The sequence below is a fragment of the Colobus angolensis genome, unplaced genomic scaffold, assembly GCF_000951035.1.
Source record: "Colobus angolensis palliatus isolate OR3802 unplaced genomic scaffold, Cang.pa_1.0 Scaffold167, whole genome shotgun sequence".
Lineage (NCBI taxonomy): Eukaryota > Metazoa > Chordata > Mammalia > Primates > Cercopithecidae > Colobus > Colobus angolensis.
The window spans coordinates 85,211-112,369 of record NW_012114788.1 but is presented as its reverse complement, the minus strand read 5'-3'; the positions used below and the strand labels follow the sequence as shown (position 1 = coordinate 112,369).

General features: G+C 36.7%; 3 protein-coding genes across 5 annotated transcripts in view; 2 read left to right on the top strand and 1 right to left on the bottom strand.

Annotated features, from left to right (window-relative positions):
- NF1 (neurofibromin 1) overlaps positions 1-27,159 on the bottom strand; it is a 153,417-nt gene that overhangs the window by 49,899 nt on the left and 76,359 nt on the right. The window contains exon 18 of the mRNA XM_011937627.1: positions 631-1,063. Within this exon, the coding sequence (XP_011793017.1) occupies positions 631-1,063 (433 nt within the window). The remainder of the gene's footprint in view (positions 1-630; positions 1,064-27,159) is intronic.
- On the top strand, positions 5,302-9,513 carry EVI2A (ecotropic viral integration site 2A). Its single transcript, XM_011937621.1, has 2 exons — positions 5,302-5,686; positions 8,154-9,513. Exon 2 carries the CDS (start codon positions 8,163-8,165, stop codon positions 8,871-8,873), a length of 711 nt encoding a protein of 236 aa, XP_011793011.1. The 5' UTR covers positions 5,302-5,686; positions 8,154-8,162; the 3' UTR covers positions 8,874-9,513.
- On the top strand, positions 8,345-23,594 carry EVI2B (ecotropic viral integration site 2B). 3 transcript variants are annotated; one of them, XM_011937624.1, is made up of 4 exons: positions 8,536-8,868; positions 13,164-13,229; positions 19,209-19,280; positions 21,719-23,594. In XM_011937624.1, the coding sequence occupies exon 4, from the start codon at positions 21,740-21,742 to the stop codon at positions 23,093-23,095; it is 1,356 nt and encodes a 451-aa protein (XP_011793014.1). In that variant the 5' UTR covers positions 8,536-8,868; positions 13,164-13,229; positions 19,209-19,280; positions 21,719-21,739; the 3' UTR covers positions 23,096-23,594. The 3 variants fall into 3 exon arrangements, with proteins under 3 accessions (XP_011793012.1, XP_011793014.1, XP_011793013.1); XM_011937622.1 differs by lacking the exon at positions 19,209-19,280 and having other exon boundaries at positions 8,345-8,868; XM_011937623.1 differs by lacking the exon at positions 8,536-8,868 and having other exon boundaries at positions 13,103-13,229.

The following is a 27,159-nucleotide window of genomic DNA, read 5'->3' as shown; positions in this document are numbered from 1 at the left end:
ATGTTCCTCACTTTGCAAAAAGCATGCAATAATCAGAAGAACACTCATTAGGTAATTTCTACTCTCCACACATTCCTACAATTTGAATGACATAACAAACTGCCCTCTCCAAAACACTCTTCTACTTCCAGCCTAACCTGGAATAAAATGTATACGTTTCATATCCTCCACAGGACCTCCATGATGACACAAATGTTGGTCTTCCTACATCTAGATTTACATAACCTTTTATTTTTTGAGACAGAGTCTCCCTTTGTTGCCCAGGCTGGGATGCAGTGGTGCAATCTTGGCTCACTGCAACCTCCACCTCCCGGGTTCAAGTGATTCTTCTGCCTCAGACTCCCATGTAGCTGAGATTACAGGTGCCCACCACCATGCCCAGCTAATGTTTGTATTTTAGTAGAGATGGGGTTTCCCCGTGTTGGCCAGGCTGGTCTTGAACTCCTGACCTTAGGCGATCCGCCCACCTTGACATCCCAAAGTGCTTGGATTCAGGCGTGAGACACCACAGTGGCCTTATGTGACATTTTATACACCACTATGGAGGTAGGACACCTAGGGAGGCCAGGATATAGTCTAGTCAGTCAAGAAAAGCAATGAATCATTTACAAAACACAGACTAAAACTTACTTTAATAGAAACTTTGGTATCTTTGTGAGCTAGCTTGAGAGCATTGTGGAATACCTTCAGGTCCTCTTCTAAAGCCAAAGTGGCAGCAGGTAGTTTCTGTTGTTCGTGCTCTATATGCTCAGCCAGTTTCCCAGGACAGTCTATGAAAACAAGCCTTTTGCTACCTTTGAGGCCAGTTAGCAGCCGCTCATGATACTTGGTGTACTCCCTGACCCAGGAGTTACAGTTATAGATATAGACTGCAGAGACGTTGTCGTAAGCAAAGCCAGGAAAAACAACAAACCACTTAGAAAGAAAGTCTGTTTTAAAGCGATTGCTAGGCCCGGTATGGGTAAGGTCCACTACAATTTCATATGGCTTTGCATAATATGGCTTTAAAGTCAGTAAGACATGGTATATCAGCAAATCACCATTGATTTGACCAGTTTTGAACCTAAGGAAAATGACAAAAAAGACAAAGATTATTAACAGTGTTTTAAATAAATATACAGATGCCACTCATCGATTTTATTTTATGATTCATTTTCTTTTTTTTTTTTTTTTTGAGACGGAGTCTTGCTTTGTCGCCCAGGCTGGAGTGCGGTGGCCAGATCTCAGCTCACTGCAAGCTCCGCCTCCCGGGTTCACGCCATTCTCCTGCCTCAGCCTCCCGAGTAGCTGGGACTACAGGCGCCCGCCACCTCGCCCGGCTAGTTTTTTGTATTTTTAGTAGAGACGGGGTTTCACCGTGTTAGCCAGGATGGTCTCGATCTCCTGACCTCGTGATCCGCCCGTCTCAGCCTCCCAAAGTGCTGGGATTACAGGCTTGAGCCACCGCGCCCGGCCTCATTTTCTAGAGAGAATAATATAAAGCAATTCTTCAAAGTCTGGATTCATTTTTTAAATCAGTTGTTTTTTGAACACTGAGAAATAAGGCTAAGAAAAGAGACAAATCTCCAATTCAAAAATTTTGAGCAACAACAACAATACAAAATTTGCTCATTAGTCAAGAAGGGAAGAAAACAGTGGGAATTAGTAGGTTGCCTGCAGGCCCACCAAACTCCTTAGGTAAACAGTCTGGTAGGAATGACCCATCTGGAGCTCTGGAGTGAGATGGTTTTAGCCAATCCATTTATCCCACCTTGATCACAGACTGATTCAGCAATGAACACATGATTCAAACCAGGACAACCAGGGCCAAAGAGGCCCAGTTCAGGTACTTTAGCTTGAATTGTTGGGATTTGAGATATTTCTTTCCTGGTGTTTGTAAACAAGGGAATACATAGCCCTAGGAGTTGCTAGCTCATATTTTGGGATATAAAAGAAGAGTTTCCCAAAAGACTGAAGAGAAAGAGCTGAGAAATAAAGAGACAAACTGGAGCCTTGGCCATATCATTTGTGTCTTAGATAAAGCCTCTCCTGGGGCCAATTTATGCCAGGACTACTTAGTTATATAAGCCAATAAATACCGTGTGTTGATTAAGCCATATTAGGTCATATGTTGCTTAAAACCAAAAGAATACTAATAAATGTGGGCAGCCACAGTGAGGACCATGAAAAAGCCCTGAAGTAATGGTACCAAAGTTTCAAATCAAAAGAATCTATATTAACTTAGGCCCAAAGTTTTCTGTATGTGATGATTCTGGTGATAATACTACTGAGTAAGTTAAAATAAATATCTTTACCTCAGAGGTTGGTTAATGGATATAAAAATATAATTAGGGCTTGGCACAGTGGCTCACGCCTGTATTCCTAGCACTCTGGGAGGCTGAGGCCGGTGGGTTACATAAGGCCAGGAGTTTGAGACCAGCCTGGCCAACATGGCAAAACCCTGTCTCTACTAAAATTACAAAAATTAGCCAGGAATGGTGGTGCATGTCTGTAATCCCAGCTACTTGGGAGGCTGAGGCACGAGAATCACTTGGACCTGGGAGGCAGAGGCTGCAGTGAGTTGAGACTGTACCACTGCACTTCAGCCTGGGCAACACTGAGTCTGTCTTAAAAAAAAAAAATATATATATATATATATATATGTATTATTATAATTAGATAGAAGGAACAAGTTCTACTATTCATAGTAAGGTGACTAGTTAATAGTAACATTGTATATTTCAAAACAGCTAGACGAAACAATTTATTTTCTTTGAGGCAATGGATATCCTAATCACCCTGATTTAATCATTACACATTATATGCATGTATCAAAATATCACACATACAGGCAGGGCATGGTGGCTCACACCTGTAATCCCAGCATTTTGGGAGGCCAAGACAGGCAGATCACCTGAGGTCAGGAGGTCAAGACTAGCCTGGCCAACATGGCGAAACCCTGTCTCTACTAAAAATACAAAAATTAGCTGGGCGTGGTGGCACATGCCTGTAGTCCCAGCTACTTGGGAGGCTGAGGCAGGAGAATTGCTTGAACCCGGGAAGCAGAGTTTGCAGTGAGCTGAGATTGCGCCACTGTACTCCAACTTAGGCGATAGAGGGAGACTCCAACAAAAAAAAAGCAAAAACAAAACAAAACCAAAAAAAATCACACATACCCCACTAGTATGTACAAATTATCATGTATCAATAAAAAACTCCACCTCAGAGTTTTCAATCTTGTTGGGAGAAAATAAGATAAAAATATGACAAGTCAAATGATTTTAAAACAAGTCAAACATTTCAAGATAAACGATGTGAGGTAGAATGTAATCACTTGTCAAAGAACTGCAGAGAAAATACTGTTATTAAGACAAAAGAGAGAGAGAGAGATCAACACAAACTGGGCAGTCAGTGAAAGCTACATAGAAGATACAGTGGCTGAATCGGGTAAAGAGGAATGCAGAACTCAGCAAGAGGACTGGGCACGCCTTATGGAGAAAGACAAAAAGGAAAAGACACCGGTAACTAGATGTGTTGAAGAGACAGCTAGTCTAGCCAGAATGGAGGATTCAGGTAGGGAATTTTTGAGAGATAAAGCTGGGAAAATATAGAATAGTCAAATTGTGAAGAGACCATAACTGCTCAACCAAAGGGCTTAGGTTTTCTCCTAGGGGCTCATCATTTCTCAGAATATGTTCTGTGGACTACTGGCATCAGAATTACCTGTGGTGCTTGATAAAAACGCAGTTTTCTGGTCCCAACCTGGACCTACTAAATATGAATCTATGTAGTGGGGCCTGGAAATTTTTATTGTGGTTTGTTTCTTTTTTTCTTTTTTTCTTAACTCAGGCTGGACTGCAGTGGCATGGTCATGGCTCACTGTAGCCTTGACCTCCCCAGGCTCAGGTGATCCTCCCACCTCAGCCTCCTGGGTAGCTGGGACTACAGATAAGCACCACTATGACCAGCTAGTGGTTTTTTTTGTTTTTGTTTTTTTTTCGTAGAGACAGGATTTTGCCATGCTGCCCAGGCTGGTCTCGAACTTCTGTGGCTCAAGTAATCTTCTCGCCTCAGCCTCCCAAAGTGCTGAGATTACAGGTGTGAGCCACTATGTCCTGCTTTTATTGTTTTTAAACAATCCTCTCATCTGATGTTTAAGTACACAAACATTTCTGAATCATTACTGTAAGTATTAGGGAATGTTCAACCGGTTTTATTTACCCTTAAAGAAGGGGTGATATGACCAAAGACAGTGATGTATACAAGATATATGAAGAAGTCAGGGCTACCGAAAAGGTACTGTCGAGTCTAGGTATGACCTGATAAGGATCTAAAATACTACTGTAGACAGTAAAGACAGGGAAAAAGAAACTGATCCAAGAATATGAAAGAAGGACCAACATGATTCAAAGTCTGATCAGGACTGAGAGGACTTGAATTAAAATGGTGTGTTGTATACTAAGCCTCTGATATTAGAATGTTGCTATCATGAACAGAAACAAGAAGACTGTGACAGGCAGTCTCTTTTAAAGAAAAAATGAAGTTCTTTTTATTTTATTAACTTAATTTTTAAGAGATGGAGTCTTGCTATGTTACCCAGGCTGGATTTGAACTCCTGGGCTCCAGTGATCCTCCTACCTCAGCCTCCCTAGTTGCTGGGATTACAGATAGGTGCTGCCATACCCAGTTTTTTTGTTTTGTTTTGTTTTGTTTTTTTGAGACAGAGTCTTACTCTGTCACCCAGGTTGGAGTGCAATGGCATGATCTCAGCTCATGCAGCCGAGATCTCATGATCTCTGCAGCCTCCACCTCCCGGGTTCAAGCAATTCTCCCATCTCAGCCTCCCAAGTAGCTGGGACTACAGGTGCACGCCACCCGGCCCAGCTAATTTTTGTATTTTTAGTAGAGACAGGTTTTCTCTATGTCAGCCAGGCTGGTCTTGAACTCCTGGCCTCAAGTGATCTGCCTGCCTCACCCTCCCAAAGTGCTGGGATTACAGGCATGAGCCACCGTGTCCAGCCCATACCCAGTTCTTAAAGTCTGTTTCAGACATGTTAAACTTGAGGTGATGACAGGATGTTTGACAGTTGTGTGTGTGTGTGTGTGTGTGTGTATACACACACTACACCACACAAAAGCATTTTCTGTCCCATATAATCTAAGCTTGCTAGATCTTTTCTCAAATAATTGATGCAGTTCCACAATTGTATATTATCTGACCAGTATCCCATGGATTCCAAACTCACATTTTCAAATCACTCTGTAGATTTCAAATACATCTTTTAGAGAAGATTTGAAATGGAAGATACCATTTTAAAACCTCTTTCGAATGACACTAAAGCATGTAGCAGGCCTATAGAATGAGCATACTGTCAAACGGCATTAAGTGGAAAACCCTCCCTGTTCTGGAGGCGGGGATTTGTTCTACAAAGCCTCCTGTCATGCCAGTGGCCAACTAGACGAGTTGGAGTTTTTTCGTTTTTTTTCCCCCCCGTGACATGTGCTTTAGTTGCAGTGGAAAGGAAATGTGTCATCTGTGGTTTGGTTTTAAAAGTGGAAAACTAGCTGCATATATCCTTTTTTTTACTGCAGATTTACTTTAAGGCTCATATTCTCCAAGTCTATTCTGCTTTAAATAAGAAGACAAGAAAAGAAGTGGTTTATCAAAATCACGTTATAATCAGATTTTGACCAAGCATTTTGTAAGGTAGGTCATATATATATATGGCTTTTCTTATGCCTTTTCACTTCTAACTTTTGACAGATTAGTGTTCGAGGAAATGCTATCAAAATGTGTAAGAATCTCACTAACAAACTAGAATCGTGACTGAAAATGTATACTTTTTTTCTGTCCTATTACATAAATTTTAAGTTAGAAATGAAAAAATTTACCATTGCCATGGAGTTTTAAATTAGGATTAGGAAGGATTTAAGTTTGGATTCCACAAGTAAACCGCCAATGTTTTGTTATTTTTCAAAAGTTAAAAAATAAATTTCTCTTCACTAATGCTTGGACATTACAAATTCTACTGAAAATAAATTCTACCGAAAATGATCAGAGATAAGAAAACTTTTGATAACACAACCTGGCCTCCAAGGTGTAAAAACAGTCCTCAATTCTCAGGCATTTGTAAGGGCAAGAGAAAGTCTCATTTTGTCATACAGTTTGTTTATCTGGGCATTGTAGTACATCTGGCTGAAGACAATCAACAGCAGGCCTATTATCTGTCCCGTGGTAAGCACTGTTAAAATGTGTACCAATACTATGATGTATACTACACTGTTAATGAACTAATGTGACAAGAATAATCCACTTTAAATCATTATAGCATCTAATACAGAAGTCCAGTCTAGTATAAAAAGAAGGAAATTACTTGCTAATCCAATTTCAAGTATTTCTTTTTGTGAAATAATCATGAAATATCCAAAGATTTATGTCACTAAACTTAAAAATTAAAGATGAACACTATTATACAAAAGCCAGTGACTTGTGCCTTTAACTGTCTCTTAAAGTCAATCTAAAAAGTAATCTTAATCCTAGAATATTTAATAATAGAGTTTTTCCCCCTACTATTAATATGAAATATAGTCTCCAGTTAGCATTGTTTATTACATGCTACTTTTGTTTGTATAACTCAACATATCACATTTCTTATTTTCAATTTCTTTATTTTAATAGTATACAAATGTTAGCCAATGACATATAACAACCATTTCTTATAAAACCTTGATGTTCAAAAGCCTGACTAGCAGTGGCATCCATGTTGCTTAGGAGTTGGTTTGGAAACAAAGACTTTCAGGCCCTACCTATACTAGCTAGGTAAGAATCTGCTTATTTCTTTCTTTTTTTTTTTTTTTTAAAAAGGACTCCTATGTACATTTGAGAAGAATTTCTATAGCACACATAGGGTTCTTAACCAGGCAATTTCATTTAGTAAATCTCAGGAGAACAATATAGTTTTGCTTTTAGTTCATTCTAATAAATGCTAACAATAAAATACTCCTTTCAAAAGTAGCTCAAGACAAACAGGTATATTATTGTAAGATACCTCAATAATGATTATAAATCTTTCCTGCTGGGTTAGCGGTACATGAAACTGTTAAATTCTAAGATATGCCATTTCTATTTAAATCATTTATATGGTAGATAATAAAAATTTATAATATAACTTGTCTCCTTTTTGTTCTCCTTTTTGTTCTGGTTTCCAGCAAGCTCAGGGCCAAAGTGGAAATTCAACTTTTTCAATTATATGTTGAGATGCTTAGAATCTGCCACTTCATCCCAAATCAAGATCCTGATGCTCTATTTCTATTTTATTACACTTTTTTTTTTAACAATTACATCAAAATCAGAAAAAATGCTAAGTATAAATGATGCTTTAAAAGAAAACCCAACAACTTCTGTTGAACTTTTAAGTCTATTCAGAGGAAATCTGCTGCTTTTTTTCAGATTTTTAGGTTGAGAAAAACCAGTATGCCTTTGCCTTCAGAAAGACAGTCAGTCCGGGGAAATAGAAATGAAAAGAGACAACCACCACAGTAAAACTGTGTTCACAAATATACTTACAAATGTATTTCTAAGTACCAGCTTTATTCTAAGCTTCAAGATGAACACCCAAGAAGGAAAAAAACACCTTGAATTCCTATTAGAAGTTCAGTTTCTTTTGGTTGCTACCAAACTTCCCCTCTTCCCACCAAAAAAAAATTTGCATTTTTATTTCATACATGAAGCAAGAAGGTCAAGGTCACATTTCTTCTGTAAAGATTGGTGACAGGTTAGAGGGTGGGTAGTTTCTGCAAGAATGATCCTTAATTTTTTTTTTTTTAAAGAAGGAATCAGAAAAGTAAAAGCAGAACTGACTGACTCAAAGCAGAAGTCTAACATGCTTCAAAGGGAGAAAACCATATAAAGTCATGATATTCCACTTAAAATGATTAATATTTATTTGTAATGCTAAATGCTAGCATCTAAAAGTGTAATAGAAAGTAAAATGCTTCTTCACACATAGCTGAATAGGAAAGAAATTCAGTTGAGAATGAATTCAGGGTAGTGAATATTAGGCATAAACTTGTAGTTTACCCGTAACATCTCAACACTACTTTTAACTACAGTTACCAAAACTAGGATCCATCATTCTTTCACAAACTAACAAATTATATTGCTATCCCAACAGATTACCAGTATGCCCACGGACATGGAACACACAGGACATTACCTATATCTTGCCTTTCTGATGACAACAGTTTTTTCTTTGCCTCCTGGAACAAAAGCAAACTATACCCATCTGTGGGCTAACAGTACTACTTCCTGGGATTCAGTTATTCAAAATAAGACAGGCAGAAACCAAAATGAAAACATTAACACAAACCCTATAACTCCTGAAGCAGATTATAAAGGTAATTCTACAAACATGCCTGAAACATCTCACATCGTATCTTTAACTTCTAAATCTGAACGGGAGCTTTATATACCTTCTGTCGTCAGCAACAGTCCTTCAACAGTACAGAGCACTGAAAACACAAGCAAAAGTCATGGTGAAATTTTCAAAAAGGATGTCTGTGCGGAAAACAACAACAACATGGCTATGCTAATTTGCTTAATTATAATTGCAGTGCTTTTTCTTATCTGTACCTTTCTATTTCTATCAACTGTGGTTTTGGCAAACAAAGTCTCATCTCTCAGACGATCAAAACAAGCAGGAAAGCGTCAGCCTAGAAGCAATGGTGATTTTCTGGCAAGCGGTCTATGGCCTGCTGAATCAGACACTTGGAAAAGAACAAAACAGCTCACAGGACCCAACCTAGTGATGCAATCTACTGGAGTGCTCACAGCTACAAGAGAAAGAAAAGATGAAGAAGGAACTGAAAAACTTACTAATGAACAGATGGGTTAGTGAAGAAAAATGCAAAGTAGCAATGAGAAGGGTTATGGAGTAAAAATGAAGTCAGTTGGTATTTAATCCCAAAGTGTTGTTCTGATGATCTAAAATTTGACAAGGCAGACCTTGTAATTTAGAATCAAGTGGGTGAGACGGGGAGAAGTATGCCTGCTTAATTACTTAAACTGTGTACTTTCGTTTTGACACTGAATATTTTAAAAAGCAAATAATAAAATAACTAAGCATTTGAGGAAAGTTTTAAGGATAAATTGAGGAAACTGATTAACAGAGATAGCAAGGGATAATTAAATAAATATTCCCTATGCAGTAATAGTGGTTAGATGACCTTTGTCTGAACGTAATTAAACTTTGAAGAGTTTTAGTGTCCTTAAAGCCAAATATATGCTTTAACATCAAATGGAAGTCAAATTCCTAATGCAAAGATAGAGCTAAACTGTGCAATTTAATGGTACCTTCTTTGCTGGATGTGGCAGAATCCATACCAGCTTATCAATCAACACAGCTAATTTTAGCCTAGATGCTTTTATCTTTCATATGGCACACGTAAGAAAGTGTTTTTCTACTATTAATATTAAATTAAAACCTTTAATTTTGTATAATAAATTAAAACTCAGAATAAACTTGTGACTATGTATATTTCCATTCACTTTATTACTTTAGAGAACACATTGTAACGATCAGTAAGAAACAGAGCACGACTAAAATAAATAAGATTTATAGCCACACCAATAGGCTAAGTGTAAATGCAAAGTATGTTTTACTGTTTAAGATTAATAATATTCATCTTTTCTATAAATACTACTTACTGGAACATTAACAGCAAGTACTCAAGGGTTGATTAATATTTGGACTTCAAGGATGCCAAGTAGCCTAATGATTGATTTGGGGGGTGCGTGTGTGTTTGTGTGTGTGTGTGTGTGTGTGTGTCTGTGTGTATGTTCAAATTTGGAAAACTGGATACTTCAGGTTATTATTTAACCTTTCAATAAACTGGCTTCAAGTAAAATAATGACTTACATTTAAGTTGAGACCCCCCACCATCTTCAATTAAATATATTACAAATATTGGTTTGACAGACTTTCCAAATATCTACTGAAATTAACACAGGGCTAAGATCAGGCCGCATTTCAAAAACTCATCCCTTACTGGGCATTTATTTTGGCCAATATACTAACCATTTTAAAAAATATTTTTTATACATTTTTTCCCAAGTATGACTACAACCTTACTCTCCCTTAGTTCTAAGCTAGTGTCTTACCCTGGCTGCATGTCAGAATCACCTGAAAAGTTTTTTAAAAACACCAATGCCTAATCCCCATGTCTTCCTTCTGATGCAACTGGAATGGGGTGAACTCTAGGCATTGGTAATTTTTACGTAACTCTCAAGGTGATAACTGCTCTTGGTCATCAAATTCAAACGTCTAGGTATTATTAAAAATGAGAGGAAAAAAATAAAGCATCATTTTTATTATCAATTTATTAGCAACTTGTAAAAACCAAATCTATTCTCTAAACAAGAAATCATAAAAATATTATTCCAGACAAAGTTAAGTGTCAACAAAGTAAAAAGGAAAGCATAAGAATATTCATGCCAGTCATGGTGACTGAAATCAGGTTATCTTTTGAGCGGAAAAATGACCCAGATTAGAAATGAAACTGGACAGACTTCCCATTCTGTGCAAAAATTGAAAATTTGAGATTGTGCACCAACACATCCAGTAATAACACAAAGCACTCCTTGAATCAAGGGTCGTAAATAAATACTTGTCAGAGAAAATTAAAAGAAATTAGTATCATTATAAAACTAGGAAATTACTTTCATATTCAACATACTAGTCAAACTTTTTCTCACCAGACAGCTTCTACCACAGGGATATTTAAAAGAATATTTAAAATTCACCACTTACTATCTTGGCCAATAAACATATACTCTCAGAATGATACTATCCAATGATAGTTAATGAACAAACAAAAGTGGTTCCTTTCCAAATGACAGGTATTTAAAAATCGTAGGTAAGATACCTTTGAGTTCAAAATTTAAAAGACATTTAGTTTTGAACAAAAACACACTCCCTATCCCTGGGTATTACAGTTCACCAGCTTAATTCAGAGATTTAAAAATAGTGAATCAGGTCAGGCACAGTGGCTTACACCTATAATCCTAACACTTCAGAGGCCAAGGTGGGAGGATCACCTGAGGCCAGGAGTTCAAGGCCAGCCTGCACAACAAACTAAGAGCCTCATCTTTATAATAAATAAATAAGTCAGCCAGGCAGCATAGTAGCATGTGCCTGTAGTCCCAGCTACTCGAGAGGCTGAGGCAGGAGGATTGCTTGAGGTCAGGAGTTCGAGACCAGCCTGGGCAACACAGCAATACCCTGTCTCTAAAAACAACAATACTTCCAAAAATCAGTGAATCAAAAGCTTTATATAGCATTTGAGTATATTATGCTTTACAGTAGGAGCCCGTTAAAAAAAAAATCTATTCTTTTTGCACCAAGCTGTAAGTACCTTGAAGTTAAGAACCAGGTCATAATAACCTGTGTTTCCTGCAGTGACCAGGAAAAAGCAGTGCATGGGTTAACACATTCCATATTTACTATAATATGCACCATGCAAGGCACATTACATTTATTTAATTCCACCATAAGCTTATAAATTAGGAATTATAATCTCCATTTCTCAAGAGAGGAAAGGTGACTTACCCAAAGAAATTTTTATTCAGATGGACTCACTCTTTTCAATATACTTTGTTTAGTTAACTTCAAAATTTTTTGTATTTTAAATTTTTGTGGGTACATAGTAGGTGTATATATTTAAAGGGTAATGAGATGTTTTGATACAGTCATGTAATGTGAAATAATCACATCATGGAGAATGGGGTACCCATTCCCTCAAGCACTTATCGCTTGTGTTACAAAGGATCCAATTACACTTCTAGTTATTTAAAAACATATAATTATTAATGATAGTCACCCTGTTGTGCTATCAAATAGGTCTTATTCATTCTTTCTATTGTTTTTTGTACCCATTAATTAACTGGTAACACCATCTCCCCGTCTCCTCACTACCCTTTAGTAACAAGTTAACTTTAGTTAAATTCTTATCTAAAACATGATCCGCAATTTATTTTATTTTCCACTGAGAAGTAACTACTGTGTGGGCAACCAAATAAATGGTTGTGAACTTGAACTCAAAAGTCATTAGTAAAATATTTGGTCAAAATAATTTAATTACAAATATACAAATGGCAAACAGGCATATGAAAAGGTACTCAACATCACTCATGAGAGAAATGCAAATCAAAACTACAATGAGATATTACCTCAGCCCAGGTAAAGTGGCTTTTATCTAAAAGTCAATAACAAATGCTGACAAGCATGTGGAGAAAACGGAACTCTCGTACACTGTTGGTGGGAATGTAAATTAGTACAACCACTATGGAGAACAGTTTGGTGGTTCCTCAAAAAACTAAAAATAGAGCTACCATATGATCCAGCAATCCCACTGCTAGTATATACCTAAAAGAAAGGAAAACAGTACAAAGAGATACCTGCACTCCCATATTTGTTGTAACACTATTCACAACAGCCAAGATTTAGAAGCAACCTAAGTGTCCATAAACAGATGAGTGGATAAAGAAAATATGGTACATATACACAATGGAGTATTATTCAGCCATAAAAAAGAATGAAATCCTGTCATTTGCAAAATAATGTAATTATACTTTTACCCTGGACTTTTTATATTATGAGGAAATAACATTACATTTAGTGGTTACCTACAGTGGGTGAGGCATTTATACATGTTATATTATGCTATCTTATTTAATCCTCACAATAACCCAATAAAATATTCCTTTAGAAGAAGAAATGGTGACTCAGAAGTACAGAGTCTTGCCTAAGGTCATACAAGTAAACAGAACACATCACTCACTTCTTATGAGAAGAAATCTCACTATAACCCAAATGGCAGCTTTTCTTCTTAGAACATGTAATTTTCTCTTCAGGACTCCATCCTAAATATTTAATTTATATAATCATATTACTAGAGCATCTCAAATATTTATTTACATAGATTAATTAAAAGCACTCAAATCATAGGGCTCCAAAATGTATTTCAAAATAAATTCTGTTAAAGTAATATATTTCTTAGTCACTTTGTGGTTTATTGCACTTCCGGAACCAGCTATTGATAAACTTCCTCTTTTTCTACAGAAGCTATTTCAGTTTGCTAGAGGAACATTTTAAATCTGAATTGAACCACCCATTTTCCTTTCTTAGCCAAATCACCAAAATGTGCAGTTAGAACAAGAATTTAGCATTCTGCAAAAGAAGTTAACAGCTGAGGTAAGAAAATTTTCACACAATTTGGTTTGATCTTGCTTTATATAAAATTTATTTTAAAAACTGTCATTAGTGTTTTAAACTTAAACTCTGATAGTCTAAAGATGTCTATAACAGGTTTTTGTGGTTTTGTTGCATAGAATTAAAAAATACTCAGTGTTCAGCTTGCCTCAGAAAAACATTTTCACCTAGGTTTGTATAAGACCTTTTAAGTTTATTTAATCTCACACACACACACACAGACATATATTGAAACGGAGTCTTACTCTGTCTCCCAGGCTGGAGTACAGTGGTATAAACTCGGCTCATTGCAACCTCCACCTCCTGGGTTCAAGCAATTCTCCTGCTTCAGCCTCTCAAGTAGCTCAGATTACAGGCGCCCACCACCACGCCTGGTTAATTTTTTTGTATTTTTAGTAGAGATAGGGTTTCACTATGTTGCCCAGGCTGGTCTCCTACTCCTGACCTCGGTTAATCCACTCACCTTGGCCACTGCCTCCAGCCACAGTCATATTTGTTAACCTTAGTTTTATAATTAAAAATAAACTATGGTCATGGCAGATAAAGCTAAGGGTTAGAAACAGAACTAGATTCCACAGGCTATGACTGAATTTATAACCTCCAAAATATTAATTGTTAAAAGTTCTAAGGTACTTTTTATAAAATTTTCCTGTACATAATATAATCCATAAATTAAAATTTTTGTATCCCCTTTAGTCTGCATAGTAAGAATGGTCACCTTCACTTAGTTTAGAAAGAAAAAGAAATCAGATGTGGTATCTGATTAATATTATTATTATTATTATATGTGCTTCATTATTATTATACATGCTTTATTTTTTACATATAGATTTTTATACTTAATAATGATGACATGAAAACATTATGGTTCATTTTGAAAGCTTACTAAGCCAAAAGTGTTAGTCAATAGTCAAACATGCACGCATATATTAACATCACCTACGTGTTTACGTCATATTATAAGACTTTAGAACATAGCATAAGATAGAAGAAACCCAAAGAATAAACAATAGAAAATTGTTAATATGCACAAAAGGTGCTTGCTATGGGTAAAATGGGCAAATAAAAACTGCAAAGAGTATTTTACACACACTTGTAAATTTAGGGAATAATATGTTCATAGTGGGTGATATCCCATTTCAACACTTAATAAATACTCATGACTTTCTCTTAGAAGGATTTCTTCTAAGTAATTATTGTGGAAGTCAGAAAATAAAGATATTTATCTCTTTTTCAGATTTGGCTTGTCTATGTATTTTTCTGCTTCTAATATTTAGTTTATTTCATTATGCATATTAAGTCATAAAATCTTATTAAATTTTTGTCACTATCATATTTCATACAATTAAACTAAAAAATTTCCCATGAATCCTTACAGTGTGTTTTTGTCATAATAGAATCCCATACATTTGTTTTTTTGTTGCTGTTTTTTTTTTTTTGAGACGGAGTCTCTCTCTGTCATCCAGGCTGGAGTGCAGTGGCACGATCTTGGCTCACTGCAACCTCTGCCTCCCAGGGTCAAGAGATTCTCCTGCCTCAGCCTCCCGAGTAGCTGAGATTACAGGCACCCGCCACCATGCCTGTATTTTTGTATTTTTAGTAGAAACAGGGTTTCACCATATTGGTCAGGCTGGTCTTGAACTCCTGACCTCAAGTGATCGGCCCGCCTCGGCCTCCCAAAGTGCTGGGATTACAGGCAGGAACCACTGCGCCTGGCCCCATACATGTTTTTAAAGGATTATTCCCAAAACTAAAGTTTACTAGTAGTGCCTGTGTTTTCCAGCTAATTCCTACATAATTCTATTTAGAAGGGAACTTTAATTCTGATTAAGTTTGAATTGAGAAACATAAATCTGATGCCTTTCGACATTCAAGCTTTAAAAAAAAAACACCATAAAATTTTCAATAAACTAAAAAAAGGAGAAAAAAAATTTTCAGTAAACTTACTTTAATTACTTTACATATAATTCCCGCCAACTCACATCTCCTTCCTTCATAAAGCATTTCTATTTCATAACTTTTCTATGAAAGACAGTATAGCACATATAGTGAAATGTGATAGAAAGAAAGGATTCTGGCACAAGATTAGCATGATTTTTGTATTAGTGCCACTACTTAGAGCTGTGATACTGCCAAGTTACCCAACATCTTGGTGTCTCAGTTTCCTTATCTGCAGGATGAAAAACCACCACCTAGCTAATTAAAACAGGACACTGCTTAACCTTTGGTGGGTGCTCAGTAAATGGTCACTATCACGATACAAGATGGTCATCAAATACTTCCTACTGTAGGTGAAGGTCAATTTTTCTTTCCACTCTTCCTCAAGATGCAGAATGGCTGGTTTTTTCCTTTATCGTTTCAAAACTTCACTAGTCAGAGATAATACTACTGCTAAATTTTAATCTATTATGTTTGCATCACAACTTTTATTATATCAAAGTAATTGATACAGCTATCTATATTTGCCTTTTGTCTAGGACATACTCTCCAAATCCTGATTCTCTTTAAAAGACAATGGCATATTTCCTATCATAACCAACTTAACAGCATCAATTTTAAATGCTGGACCCTTTAAGTACTTATGCACTATATTTATAAGAACATGTCTATGGCCTGGCTTGGTGGCTCATGCCTATAATCCCAGCACTTTGGGAGGCCAAGGTGGGCAGTTCACTTGAGTCCAGGAGTTCAAGACCAGCCTGGGTGACATGGTGAAATCCCATGTCTACAAAAAACACAAAAATTAGTTGGGCATGGTGGCACGCACCTGCAGTTCTAGCTTCTCTAGGGAGGCTGAAGTGTGAGGATCGCTTGAGCCCAGGAGGCGGAGGTTGCATTGAGCTGAGACTGCACCACTGCACCGCAGCCTGGGTGACAGAGCTAGACTCTGTCTCCGAAAGAAAGAAAGAAAAAAAAAAATAAAAAAGAACATGTCTTATACATGGGGACTCTTGCTTCACTGTAACTATCTTTAAAATGTTTAGTTACATTTATGTTTTTCTTTTTAAAATACTCTAAATATTCAGCAAAGAAAAAGAACCAAAATCACAGATTTAAACCTCATCAAAGTGCCAGCCTATAATAATGAGTAAAATACTGGCATATGAGGGCTGACAAATTTGGTATTTGCTTGAGAAGCAGACTAAGGGATTTCTAGAAAAACTCTATATAAAATGTACACACGTACACGGGTTCTTTGGAAAAATTGCTAGGTATACTTTTAGATAGTGTCAGGAAAAAAAAGGTGGGGGAGAGGATGGTAAGGATACTCAGAGCAGACAGGAGAGCCTGAAATGAAAGGTAAATGAATTTGAACGGATGGTTCATTCTGGTCCTCTTTACTGGCTCCTTTTAGAAAGGAGAAAGCAAGCTCCTCTTTACTGGCTCCCTACACTCACAAACACAGGCCAGCCACAACAGAGCAGCATTTTGCCGTTGCTTCTTTCATCTATTTCAATCATCTCCCCCCACCCCCAACTTCTTCATTTTGCCTGCTTCAATCATCTACACTGCCTTCTTGTTAATTATATAACCACTGCTTTTTTTTCAGCTGTTTATTAACTTTTCTTCTTTTCTGTATCTTCTCTAGTCAATTGACCTTCCACTTTTTTGTTTGCTGCTTCCTAGAGTTTTTTTTTTCTCTTTTGTGTTATTCGTATTTCTTTGCATTGCCTTTTATCTTACTCTAAATCTTCTCCTTTTTATTCCCCTGCCCAATATTGTTCTTTCCCTACAGAAAAATGTTGGTACTTCAGGTACACACCACTTACATATTTTAAAATGTGTATGCTAAATAACCTTCCACACACTGGCCTCATTACCTCTGAGAAAAAAGTCAGTTTTTTCCACTACTATATTCCCTATTTCTTCTTCTTTTAAATCTTTCTCTTCCTTCTCTGGACTATGCTGAACTGCCATCATATAATTCTAATACAGTTTCTAGTATTCTGATGTAGCAGATCCTAGGAGGATAAAAAGCTAACTGAAGAGTGGTACAAAGTGTTAGGATAGGCAAAAAATGGAATTTGGTTTTAATATTGCCATAACCGTTAACTGACAAGTGAAAATCTCATACATGGAGGGTTCCACCAGCTTACTACTGACATTAGAGGATAGGAGCCTATCAAAATTGATCTTACAAACTAACGTGGATTTATAATTACGTTCCTGTTTGGGCTCTTTCCTTCTCTAATTCCTTTTTCAGCTAACTGAAAAGAGGAACCGTATGGTTTCCTTATTTTAAGCAAAGTCACAAAAGAGGAAACATTTTTGGCTAAAGACAATTCATGGCTTGTATTTTCTGATGCTTTGGATAGCATTAAAACACATTTTAAAAATGAAATTCTGAAGAATAAGAATTTTTTCCATTTTTTAAAGAAGCCCCCTCTCTTTTTTTTTTTTGGTAATCTATAAGAATAATGGGTAGGAACTGCATGGATGATGACCATCTAAAGATGATTCAAATCCCTGTATCTGTGCCAAAAGTGTTCAGGTTTTCCCTTTTAAATCTTTTGCAAAATGGATAAAAAGCAGAATTTATTAATTTAGATTTCACTGCCTCTGCTTATATTCTGGTAGAAGTACTAGTAAAAAGCAAAAAGTAAAATGGAAAGGAATCAAGAAGCCCAATACAGGTTAAATGTTTACTGTACTCCTAATATATAAGGCATTATACTACAAAGAAATCAAAACATAAAAACATGAGGCAATAAAGGGTAGTAAGAAGAACGTATGCTTTGGAATCAGGTGGCCCTGGGTACAAACTCCCAATCTGTCACTTAGAGTGGTATAACATCAGGCAAACTGTTTAACTCATTTGATGCTGTCTCTTTATCTGTAAATAAAAGATCCCCTTACCTTCCTCATAAAGTAAAGATTCAGTAAAATAAAGTATGCAAAGCTGAGATAGTATAACACATAGTATGCTCCAGATAAGTATTTTTCTTTCTCCTTTCTGCCTTCTTCAAGGTTCTTTATAATCTTGTTTGGGGAAGTAGGTATAAGAAAATGTGAAAAGTAATAAAAAATAAACACAGTTACTTAAGAGAATAGAAGTGTGAGTGAGGGACATACATGAATTATGTAAGGAACCATTAAAAACAATAAATGAGAGCTAGGGGGAATTCAGTAAATGACTGATCTGTTTGGGCTATAGTCAGTCACCAAGAACTTGGGTTAAGAAGGGGAATTTAAACTGAGGTCTGAAAGATGAGGACAGATGCAGATATGTAGCCAGAAAGAGGAAGAGGCTAGGTCTGGAAAAAAAACAAAAAACAAAAAACAAACACCATTGAGCATGGTAAAAAAAACAGCATAAAAGTGTCTGTTTTGGAGGGGGAAGCGTGTGTTTAGAAAGTATGCAAGGTGGGAAAGGGATGCATTTGGCTGGATAAGAAGTTTCAGTCATGATATGTGAATCTGGACTGGTTAACTCAATCAAGAAGGAAGAAAACTCAATTTAGAAGTTTTATCTTAACAGGCCAGGCGTGGTGGCTCACGCCTGTAATCCCAGCATTTTGGGAGGCTGAACTGGACAGATCACTTGAGGTCAGGAGTTCGAGACCAGTTTGGACAACTTGGTGAAACCCTGTCTTTACTAAAAATACAAAAATTAGCCAGGTGTGGTGGTGCATGCCTACTGTAGTCCCAGCTACTCGGGAGGATGAGACACAAGAATTGCTTGAATCCATGAGGTAGAGGTTGCAGTGTGACAAGGTCATGCCACTGCACTCCAGCCTGGGTGACAGAGCAAGACTCTGTCTCAAAAGAAAAAAAAAAGGAAGTTTTATCTTAACAGAAAGAGAAAACCCTCAAGCAAGGGAGTAGTAACCTGATCATGCATGCTTTTAAGATTAATTCAGCAGTGTGCAGGAGAGTTCAAAGGAGAACTGTTTTAAAATTTAGACTTAAATTATTTGTATAGGAAAAAAACATCACATACCTTTTCTTCTACTAAAACAGGGTCATTTATCTTCACTGTGTACCAAGTGGTAGAGGAGTAAGCAATAAAAACTATTTAGATACGCTGAGAAGGTAATCTGTAAAACCTTTACTACACCTTCCAACAGAACATCAAATCTCTCTAAATATAGGCTTATGAGTGAGAAGAACTATAGTTTCTAATCATGTATACCAATATCTAACACCCTAAGATTTTCTATTCCCTAACGTTAAGAGATAACCAAATGGTTGCCATTGTGTTTGATGATGTGCAAAACAAGTATATTATACTAAAAGTTGCAAATTGTCTCAGTAGAACTCCTGACTTTAGAGAAAAGGCAATTGAGAACAGGAAAGGTTAAGCAACTAGTTCTCATGGTTAGATAGGTAGTTAGATGGGAGAAGTAGAACTGAAACTTAACTCTCCAAGTTTTAGCATCTACCACTTCCCAGAAAAAGCCCTACCTGCCAAACTTTCATATGTGCCTTATTTTCCTGTGCCCACATTGTTGCTCTCCCTGGCTGGAAATTTGTTTAATTAGTTCTTACAGACCTTTTAAAATTCAGTTCCAGTTTTACTTCACTGAAGCCTTCCCAAGCTAGGTTAACTTCTCTGTACCTCTCCTGCATACCTTTATGAGAAAGCTTATCAAATTATTGTAATTGGGCCAGGCGTGGTGGCTCACACCTGTAATCCCAGCACATTGGGAGGTCTAGGCGGGCAGATCACCTGAGATCAGTTCTCGACCAGCTTGGCCAACATGGTGAATTGAAACCCCTTCTGTGCTAAATATACAAAAATAAGCCGGGCGTAGTGATGCGTCCCAGCTACTTGGCGGCTGAGGGAGAAGAATCACTTGAACCTGGGAGGAGGAGTTTGCAGTGAGCCCTGATTACGCCACTACACTCCAGCCTGGGTGACGACAGTTAAGACTGTCTCAAGAAAAGAAGAAAGAAGAAAGAAAGAAAGAAAAGAAAAGAAAGAAAGAAAGAAAGAGAGAGAGAGAGAGAAAGAAAGAAAGAGAGAAAGAAAGAAAGAAAAGAAAGAAAGAAAAAGAAAGAGAAAGAAAGAAAGAAAGAAAGAATTATTGTAATTATTTTTTAGGTTTTTTTTTCTTTCTTCTTTTTATTTAGAGATGGGATCTCACTATGTGGTCCAGGCTGTTCTTGAACTCCTGGCCTCAATCAATCCTCCCACCTTGGCTTCCCAAAGTGCTGGGATTACAGGCATGAGCCACCATGCCTGGCTTTTACTGTTTGCTTCTACCACTAGAATCTGAAACACTTGAAGGCAGTAACTATCTTTTTTTTTTTTTTTTTTTAATTTTTTAAAATCTCTTAAACCTAGAACAGGGCTCCACACAAATGTGGCATTTACCAATAAATGAATGAAAGCAGCAGCAGGACTACTTGACCAACTGGATTGAATTTATTCCACCAGATTCAGAGATCACTCTAGGATTTTAAGCCTAGGACTCTGAGTTGAATTGAATCCTTTAAAAATATGCAATCTTAACATCAGGCTACCATGCTACAGAGACACTGAGGATGCTGCAAAGATTACTAATAGACTCTGTGTCTGTGCCTAAGAAACTTAGTGGTACCATTAACAGATAAAGAGAAGTCGGAAGAAGAGTCAGTTGTGAAGGTAAAGATGAATTCCATTTTAAATATGTTAAATTTCCTGATAGTGGGATGGAGATATATATATATGTGTGTATATATATATATACACACATATATACATACGTGTATGTGTGTATATATATGTGTGTATATATATATAAACATCCACCAAGAAGTCATACAAATAGAATTAGGACAAAGAAGATGTAGACTGGAGGTAGAAGTTTGGGAATTGTGGCATAAAGCTGAGAACTAAAATCTTACAGAATCAGGAAAAAAGAGAAGTAGGTAAGGGTGAGAAACGAATATCAATTAACCACACTTAGAAGACAGAAGAAAAAGAGCTAGTGAGAGTAACATGAAAGGAAGACTGATTACAAAAAGCTACTTGAATATTAGTGAAGGAACAGTAGTGACTAATGTGGTCAAGGAGGGGAGGGGAGAGAAGAAATAAAAAAACAATTGGATTAGGTAATAGATAGTCACTGGTGTTCTTCAAGGCAGGAGAATCAATATATTTCTAGTAGTAAATGGTGAAAAAAGGTAGAGAGCACATGGATCCAGCATATAGAGCCTATGTGTTTTGAGAAGTATGACTGAAGTACTGAAATATAATGAAGCTAGAGGGGCAGCAGAGCCAAGTGCAGAACTTGTATTAATAAAAGAAGAGAGACCACTGCTTATGAAGTCCAAATGCTGTATGATGGGTTAGAGTATACCCAAGAGTTGTTACACCAAGCCTACAGTGTATCAAGTCTAAATTAGGAATAATAACTACTAATCAACTACTAATTAGGAATAATGTCTACCTACTTTATGCCAGGCATTATAATGAAAAGTCAAATTTTTAACTAGACACCAATGACGCCTAACTGTCTTTCTCTTTCATTTTAAACCCACTATAGATAAGGAGGAAATATTCTGAAATGGATCCCAAATATTTCATCTTAATTTTGTTTTGTGGACACCTGAACAATACATTTTTTTCAAAGACAGAGACGATTACAAGAGAGAAGCAGTCACAGCCTACCTCAGTCACATCATTAATGTCACATGTATTGGCTAATTCTCAAAACACAACAGGGAATCCTTTCGGTCAACCAACGCAATTCAACGACATTTCTTCTAGACAATCAGTATCACCTGCCAAAGTCACTGCTGGACAACCAACACCAGCTGTCTATATCTCTTCTGAAAAACCAGCAGCACATACTTCTGCTGGACAACCACTTGCCTATAACACCAAACAACCAACACCAATGGCCAACACCTCCTCCCAGCAAGCTGTGTTCACCTCTGCCAGACAACTACCATCTGCCCATACTTCTACCACACAACCACCAACGCCATTTGTCTACACTTTCACTCAACAATCATCGACTGTCCAGATCCCTTCTACAAAACTAATACTACCAAAGGTTCATAATCCATCCACACAACCAATATCAACTGTCAAAAATTCACCTAGGAGTACACCAGGATTTATCTTAGATGTTACCAGTAACAAACAAACTCCACAAAAAAACAATTATAATTCAACAGCTGCCATACTAATTGGTGTACTTCTGACTTCCATGTTAGTAGCTATAATCATCATTGTACTTTGGAAATGCTTAAGGAAACCAGTTTTAAATGATCCAAATTGGGCAGGTAGATCTCCATTTGCTGATGGAGAAACCCCTGACATTTGTATCGATAACATCAGAGAAAATGAAATATCCACAAAACATACATCAATCATTTCACTTACACCCTGGAAACCAAGCAAAAGCACACTTTTAGCAGATGACTTAGAAATTAAGTCGTCTGAATCAAGTGAAAACACTGAAGACTCCAACAACCCCAAAACAGAGAAAACAAAAGATCAAGTAAATGCTACATCAGAAGATAGTGCTGATGGATCAACAATTGGAACTGCTATTTCTTCTTCAGATGATGCAGATCTGCCTCCACCACCTCCCCTTCTGGATTTGGAAAGACAGGAAAGTAACCAATCTGACAAACCCATAATGACAATTGTATCTCCTCTGCCAAATGATTCTACTAGTTTCCCTCCATCTCTGGACTGTCTCAATCAAGATTGTGGAGATCATAAATCTGAGATAATACAATCATTTCCACCCCCACCTGACTCATTTAACTTGCCCATGCCACCGGTAGATTTTATGAAAAATCAAGAAGATTCCAACCTTGAGATCCAGTGTCAGGAGTTCTCTATTCCTCCCAACTCTGATCAAGATCTTAATGAATCTCTGCCACCTCCACCTGCAGAACTGTTTTAAATATTACAACTTGCTTTTTAGCTGATCTTCCATCCTCAAATGACTCTTTTGTTTTTCTTTATATGTTAACATATACAAAATGGCAACTGATAGTCAATTTTGATTTTTATTCAGGAACTATCTGAAATCTACTCAGAGCCCATGTGCATAGATGAAACATTTTTTAAAAAAGTTATTTAACAGTAATCTATTTACTAATTATAGTACCTATCCTTAAAGTATAGTACATTTTACATATGTAAATGGTATATGTTTCAATAATTTAATCACTCTGAAACAATCTACATATACTTATTATTACCCCAGTACAGTTTTTTTCCCCTGAAAAGCTATGTATAAACTTATTGTGAATAAACTTTTATGTTTCCATTTCAAAGACTGGGTGGAGAGGAATAAGAGACTAAGTATACACTCCAAGTTTTAAATTAATACCTCAAGTATTAAATAAATATTCCAAGTTTGTGGGAATGGGAGATTAAAATGCATGTCTGAGAATAGAGAAACTTTCTTCTTGGTTTCATCACGAAGAGTAAAGCAAACATGTTAAAACATCAACTGAAGGGTTGGGTTAAAGACATTTACCCTGAAAAAAACATGAGGATACATCATAAAATGTAAATATTTTCCTATCATGTCGTGGGGAGGCACAAATTTTAAAACCAGCATCTTTAAAATGTTTCTTCTTTATAAACACCCAAACAAAATCAAGTTTTATAAAGAAAAAAAAAGAAAAAGAAGACTATGGTTTCATTGTAAATACGGGTGATTTCGGGTGATTTTTTTTCAGGAAAAAAGACTATCAAAACACAGATGATTCTCAACTTTTTACTAAACTTATACTTTCTGATGCTATCCACTCTTAAATCACCTTTCTTATACAGAATTTCATCTTTATCCATTATCTGACAATTGGTAAGTCTGAGTTATTAGAGTAGGAATGGGCCCAATCTTTGTCAAGAGTGGTCATCAGCCTGAGATTTTGGGGATGCCAGCCTGTGTCTGCAGAAGTGCTCCTTTGCCCAACAGGCACATACTCTTCTTCATTAGTCCCATTTAACTCCAGGGGGAAGCAAGCACTTAGAATAAAATGGTAGCCCAGTCTTGGAGAATCACTCAGAGTTCTGGGATTTTCAGAATAGAACATAGCATTTATTCACAGCACTGGCATTCATGACATTAACAAAGCTCCATATTTAATAAGAACCAGTAGGGTTTTGGACACAGGAATTTTACGTACAATGTTTTTCCTAAAATCTTTCAAGCCATCTTTACTGATCATTAATTTTTTAATCTGTAAAAACACTTCCTTGAGCTTCTTTTCCTGAATAAGCATAATACTTATTGTCATATTACATCTTTTGTCTTCCTCATTAAAAAGTTTCTTTCATGTATTCTTCAAAGTTAGTACTTTTTTTTGAGACAGAGTCTCACTCTGTCACCCAGGCTGGAGTGCAGTGGCATGATCTTGGCTCACTGCAACATCCGCCTTCTGGGTTAAAGTGATTCTCCTGCCCCAGCCTCCTGAGTAGCTGGGACCACAGGTGTGCACCACCACGCCTAATTTTTGTTTTTGTTTTTTTTTATTAGAGACAGGGTTTCACCATATTGGCCAGGCTGGTCTTAAACTCTTGACCTCATGATCCACCTGCCTCAGCCCCTCAAAGTGCTGGGATTACAGGTGGGAGCCACCGTGCCTGGCCCAAACTTTGTACTTTTAAAGCTAATTTCCCCAGCAGCAATCTGGAGTTGATAATTTCCTATTATTCTTTTGAATTTTAAGAATTTTTGTTATGGGAAATAAGACATGTTTTTATACTTGGCCAAGTCTTTGACATGCCTTAAATCATCATAACTCTTGTCATTTTACATTTATGACAGTTACTTACTGGGTTCTTTCCACATTTTTGTCCCTTTTTACCACCTTCTTTCCTGAAAGAAATACCAGGAAAAATAGGGAAATACCAATTTTCTTAGATTAAACAGGAACTGATTAGTTGATCATAGTCTTGTCTGGTATCTTTAAGTACTTTAAAGGGAGCTTTTCTCTTTCTGTTCTTTGTATAACAGGACAGACTACTGGCAGCAGCTGGATTTTTATGTTGTCTTTTTTCCTTTTTTAAAGAAATTCTTTGCTGGGGGAAGAATAATTCACATTTAACTGCATGTAATTTTCCCCAATGAAGTCAGTGGAAGCTGAGCAGCCAAACAGTGGCAATCCTTGCTTAATCAGCAGGAAGAGATACAAACTAATAAATACAGGACAGAAGAAAATGCTGGAACAAGGAAAAATCATTTAGAGAAAAGATTAAAGAACTAAGATCCAGAAGAGAAAGTCTATTTCATGAATACTGCAAAAGAACAAGGCACAGGGGAATAAAAGGTAGATTAAAGTTCACACCACATACTAGTGGTGCTTTTAACCAGAACAGCATTAACCAGAGTCAGACACAACCCTGAAGAGCATTTGGTTCAACTCCTTTTGTTTGTTAACTACTGAGAAAACAGGACCAGAGAAAGTGACATGCTTAGAAGCGGTACTAAAAAAGCTGAGTTTGCTCCCTGACTACTGGTTCAACACTCTTTTCACTAATATAGGACCAAAGAGCACCTACCTCATGCACTGAAACATACATATATCACGTAAGTCTTCTATTTGGTGTGAATGGTGAGGGACACAAATGAATCCAATACGGGTGATCTTTAACTGTTGTTGTTACCTAATTCTGATCAAAAGGTAAAGTAGCACCTTTGGGAACCTATAACTAAAACATTGTGGTACTGGTATATGACTAAACAAACAGATCAATGGAACAGAAGAAAAAGTCCAGAAATAAATATCAAATCAGTGGAAACAAGCATTGGATAGACATCTGGAAAAAAGAGAAAATTTGATCCATACTTCACACTACATTAGAATAAACACCAAGGACCAGAGTTCTAAATATAAATCATGAAATTGTCCAAGTAATAGAAGAAAATATGAGTGAATTCCTTTATAATCTGGAAGTGGGAAAAAAACTTCCTAGCTGAGATTCAAAATCCAGAGGCAGTAAAAAGGGAAATTAAATTATACGAAATTTTTAAATGTCATACACATGCACGTGAGCATAACAGACACACACACCTCACCATAACAAAGCCAAAAGATAAACGGCAAACTGGAAAAAAAATTAAAACTTAAATCAAGACAAAGTGCTAATACCTCTAAAATTTAAAAAGCTCCTAATATGGGGCGGGAAGGGGAAGACCCAAAACACAACTTTTAATAGTGCACAACATAAAAAAGATAGTTACAGGAGAAAATATTTAAATGGTCTTTAAACATATGTAAAAACATACACTCCCCCTCATAATTACAGAGATGCATTTAAAATTAGACGGAGATACTTGACTATCAGATGGACAATAAATCCCCAAGTGCAACAACAAAGGATACAGTGAGGCTGTATAGATGGACACCCCGCTACACTGTTGGTGGGACTGCAAAATGGTATAATCAATGGAGAAGAATTTAGTAATGTCTGGAAAAATTCCAAATGCATTTACCCTTTTATGCAGCAAGCCTACTTGTAGGAATCATTTTCAAAGGTTTACTAGCAAACATATAAAATTACTTAGGTACAAGGGTATTCACTGTGGCATTATTTGTAATAGCAAAAGTCTGAAAAAAACCTAGATGTACACCAATAGGGGACTGGTTGAATAAGCCACGGTACATTCCCAAATGGAGTACTATGGATCAAAAAATGAATCAGATACCTATATACTGATATGGAGTGATAAGATACAGTAAGAAAAAAGAACAAGATATCTAACAGTATGTATATATGTCACCTTTTATATTAGAAGGGGGGATAAGAACATACCATACATATGCTTAAATACTTTTTTTAGGTTTTCTTTTTTTTTTTTTTTTAAGTACAATTTCCATTTTATTTTTCTCCAGAGAGTAGTCTGTCTCAGTCTTTAAGGACTCAGCTCCTTACATGGGCTTTGGTGGGGGACGTGGGGCAGCACCCGCAGGTCTAAATCGGGGAGGGGGTGTTCGGTCCTTGCGGGCTTCA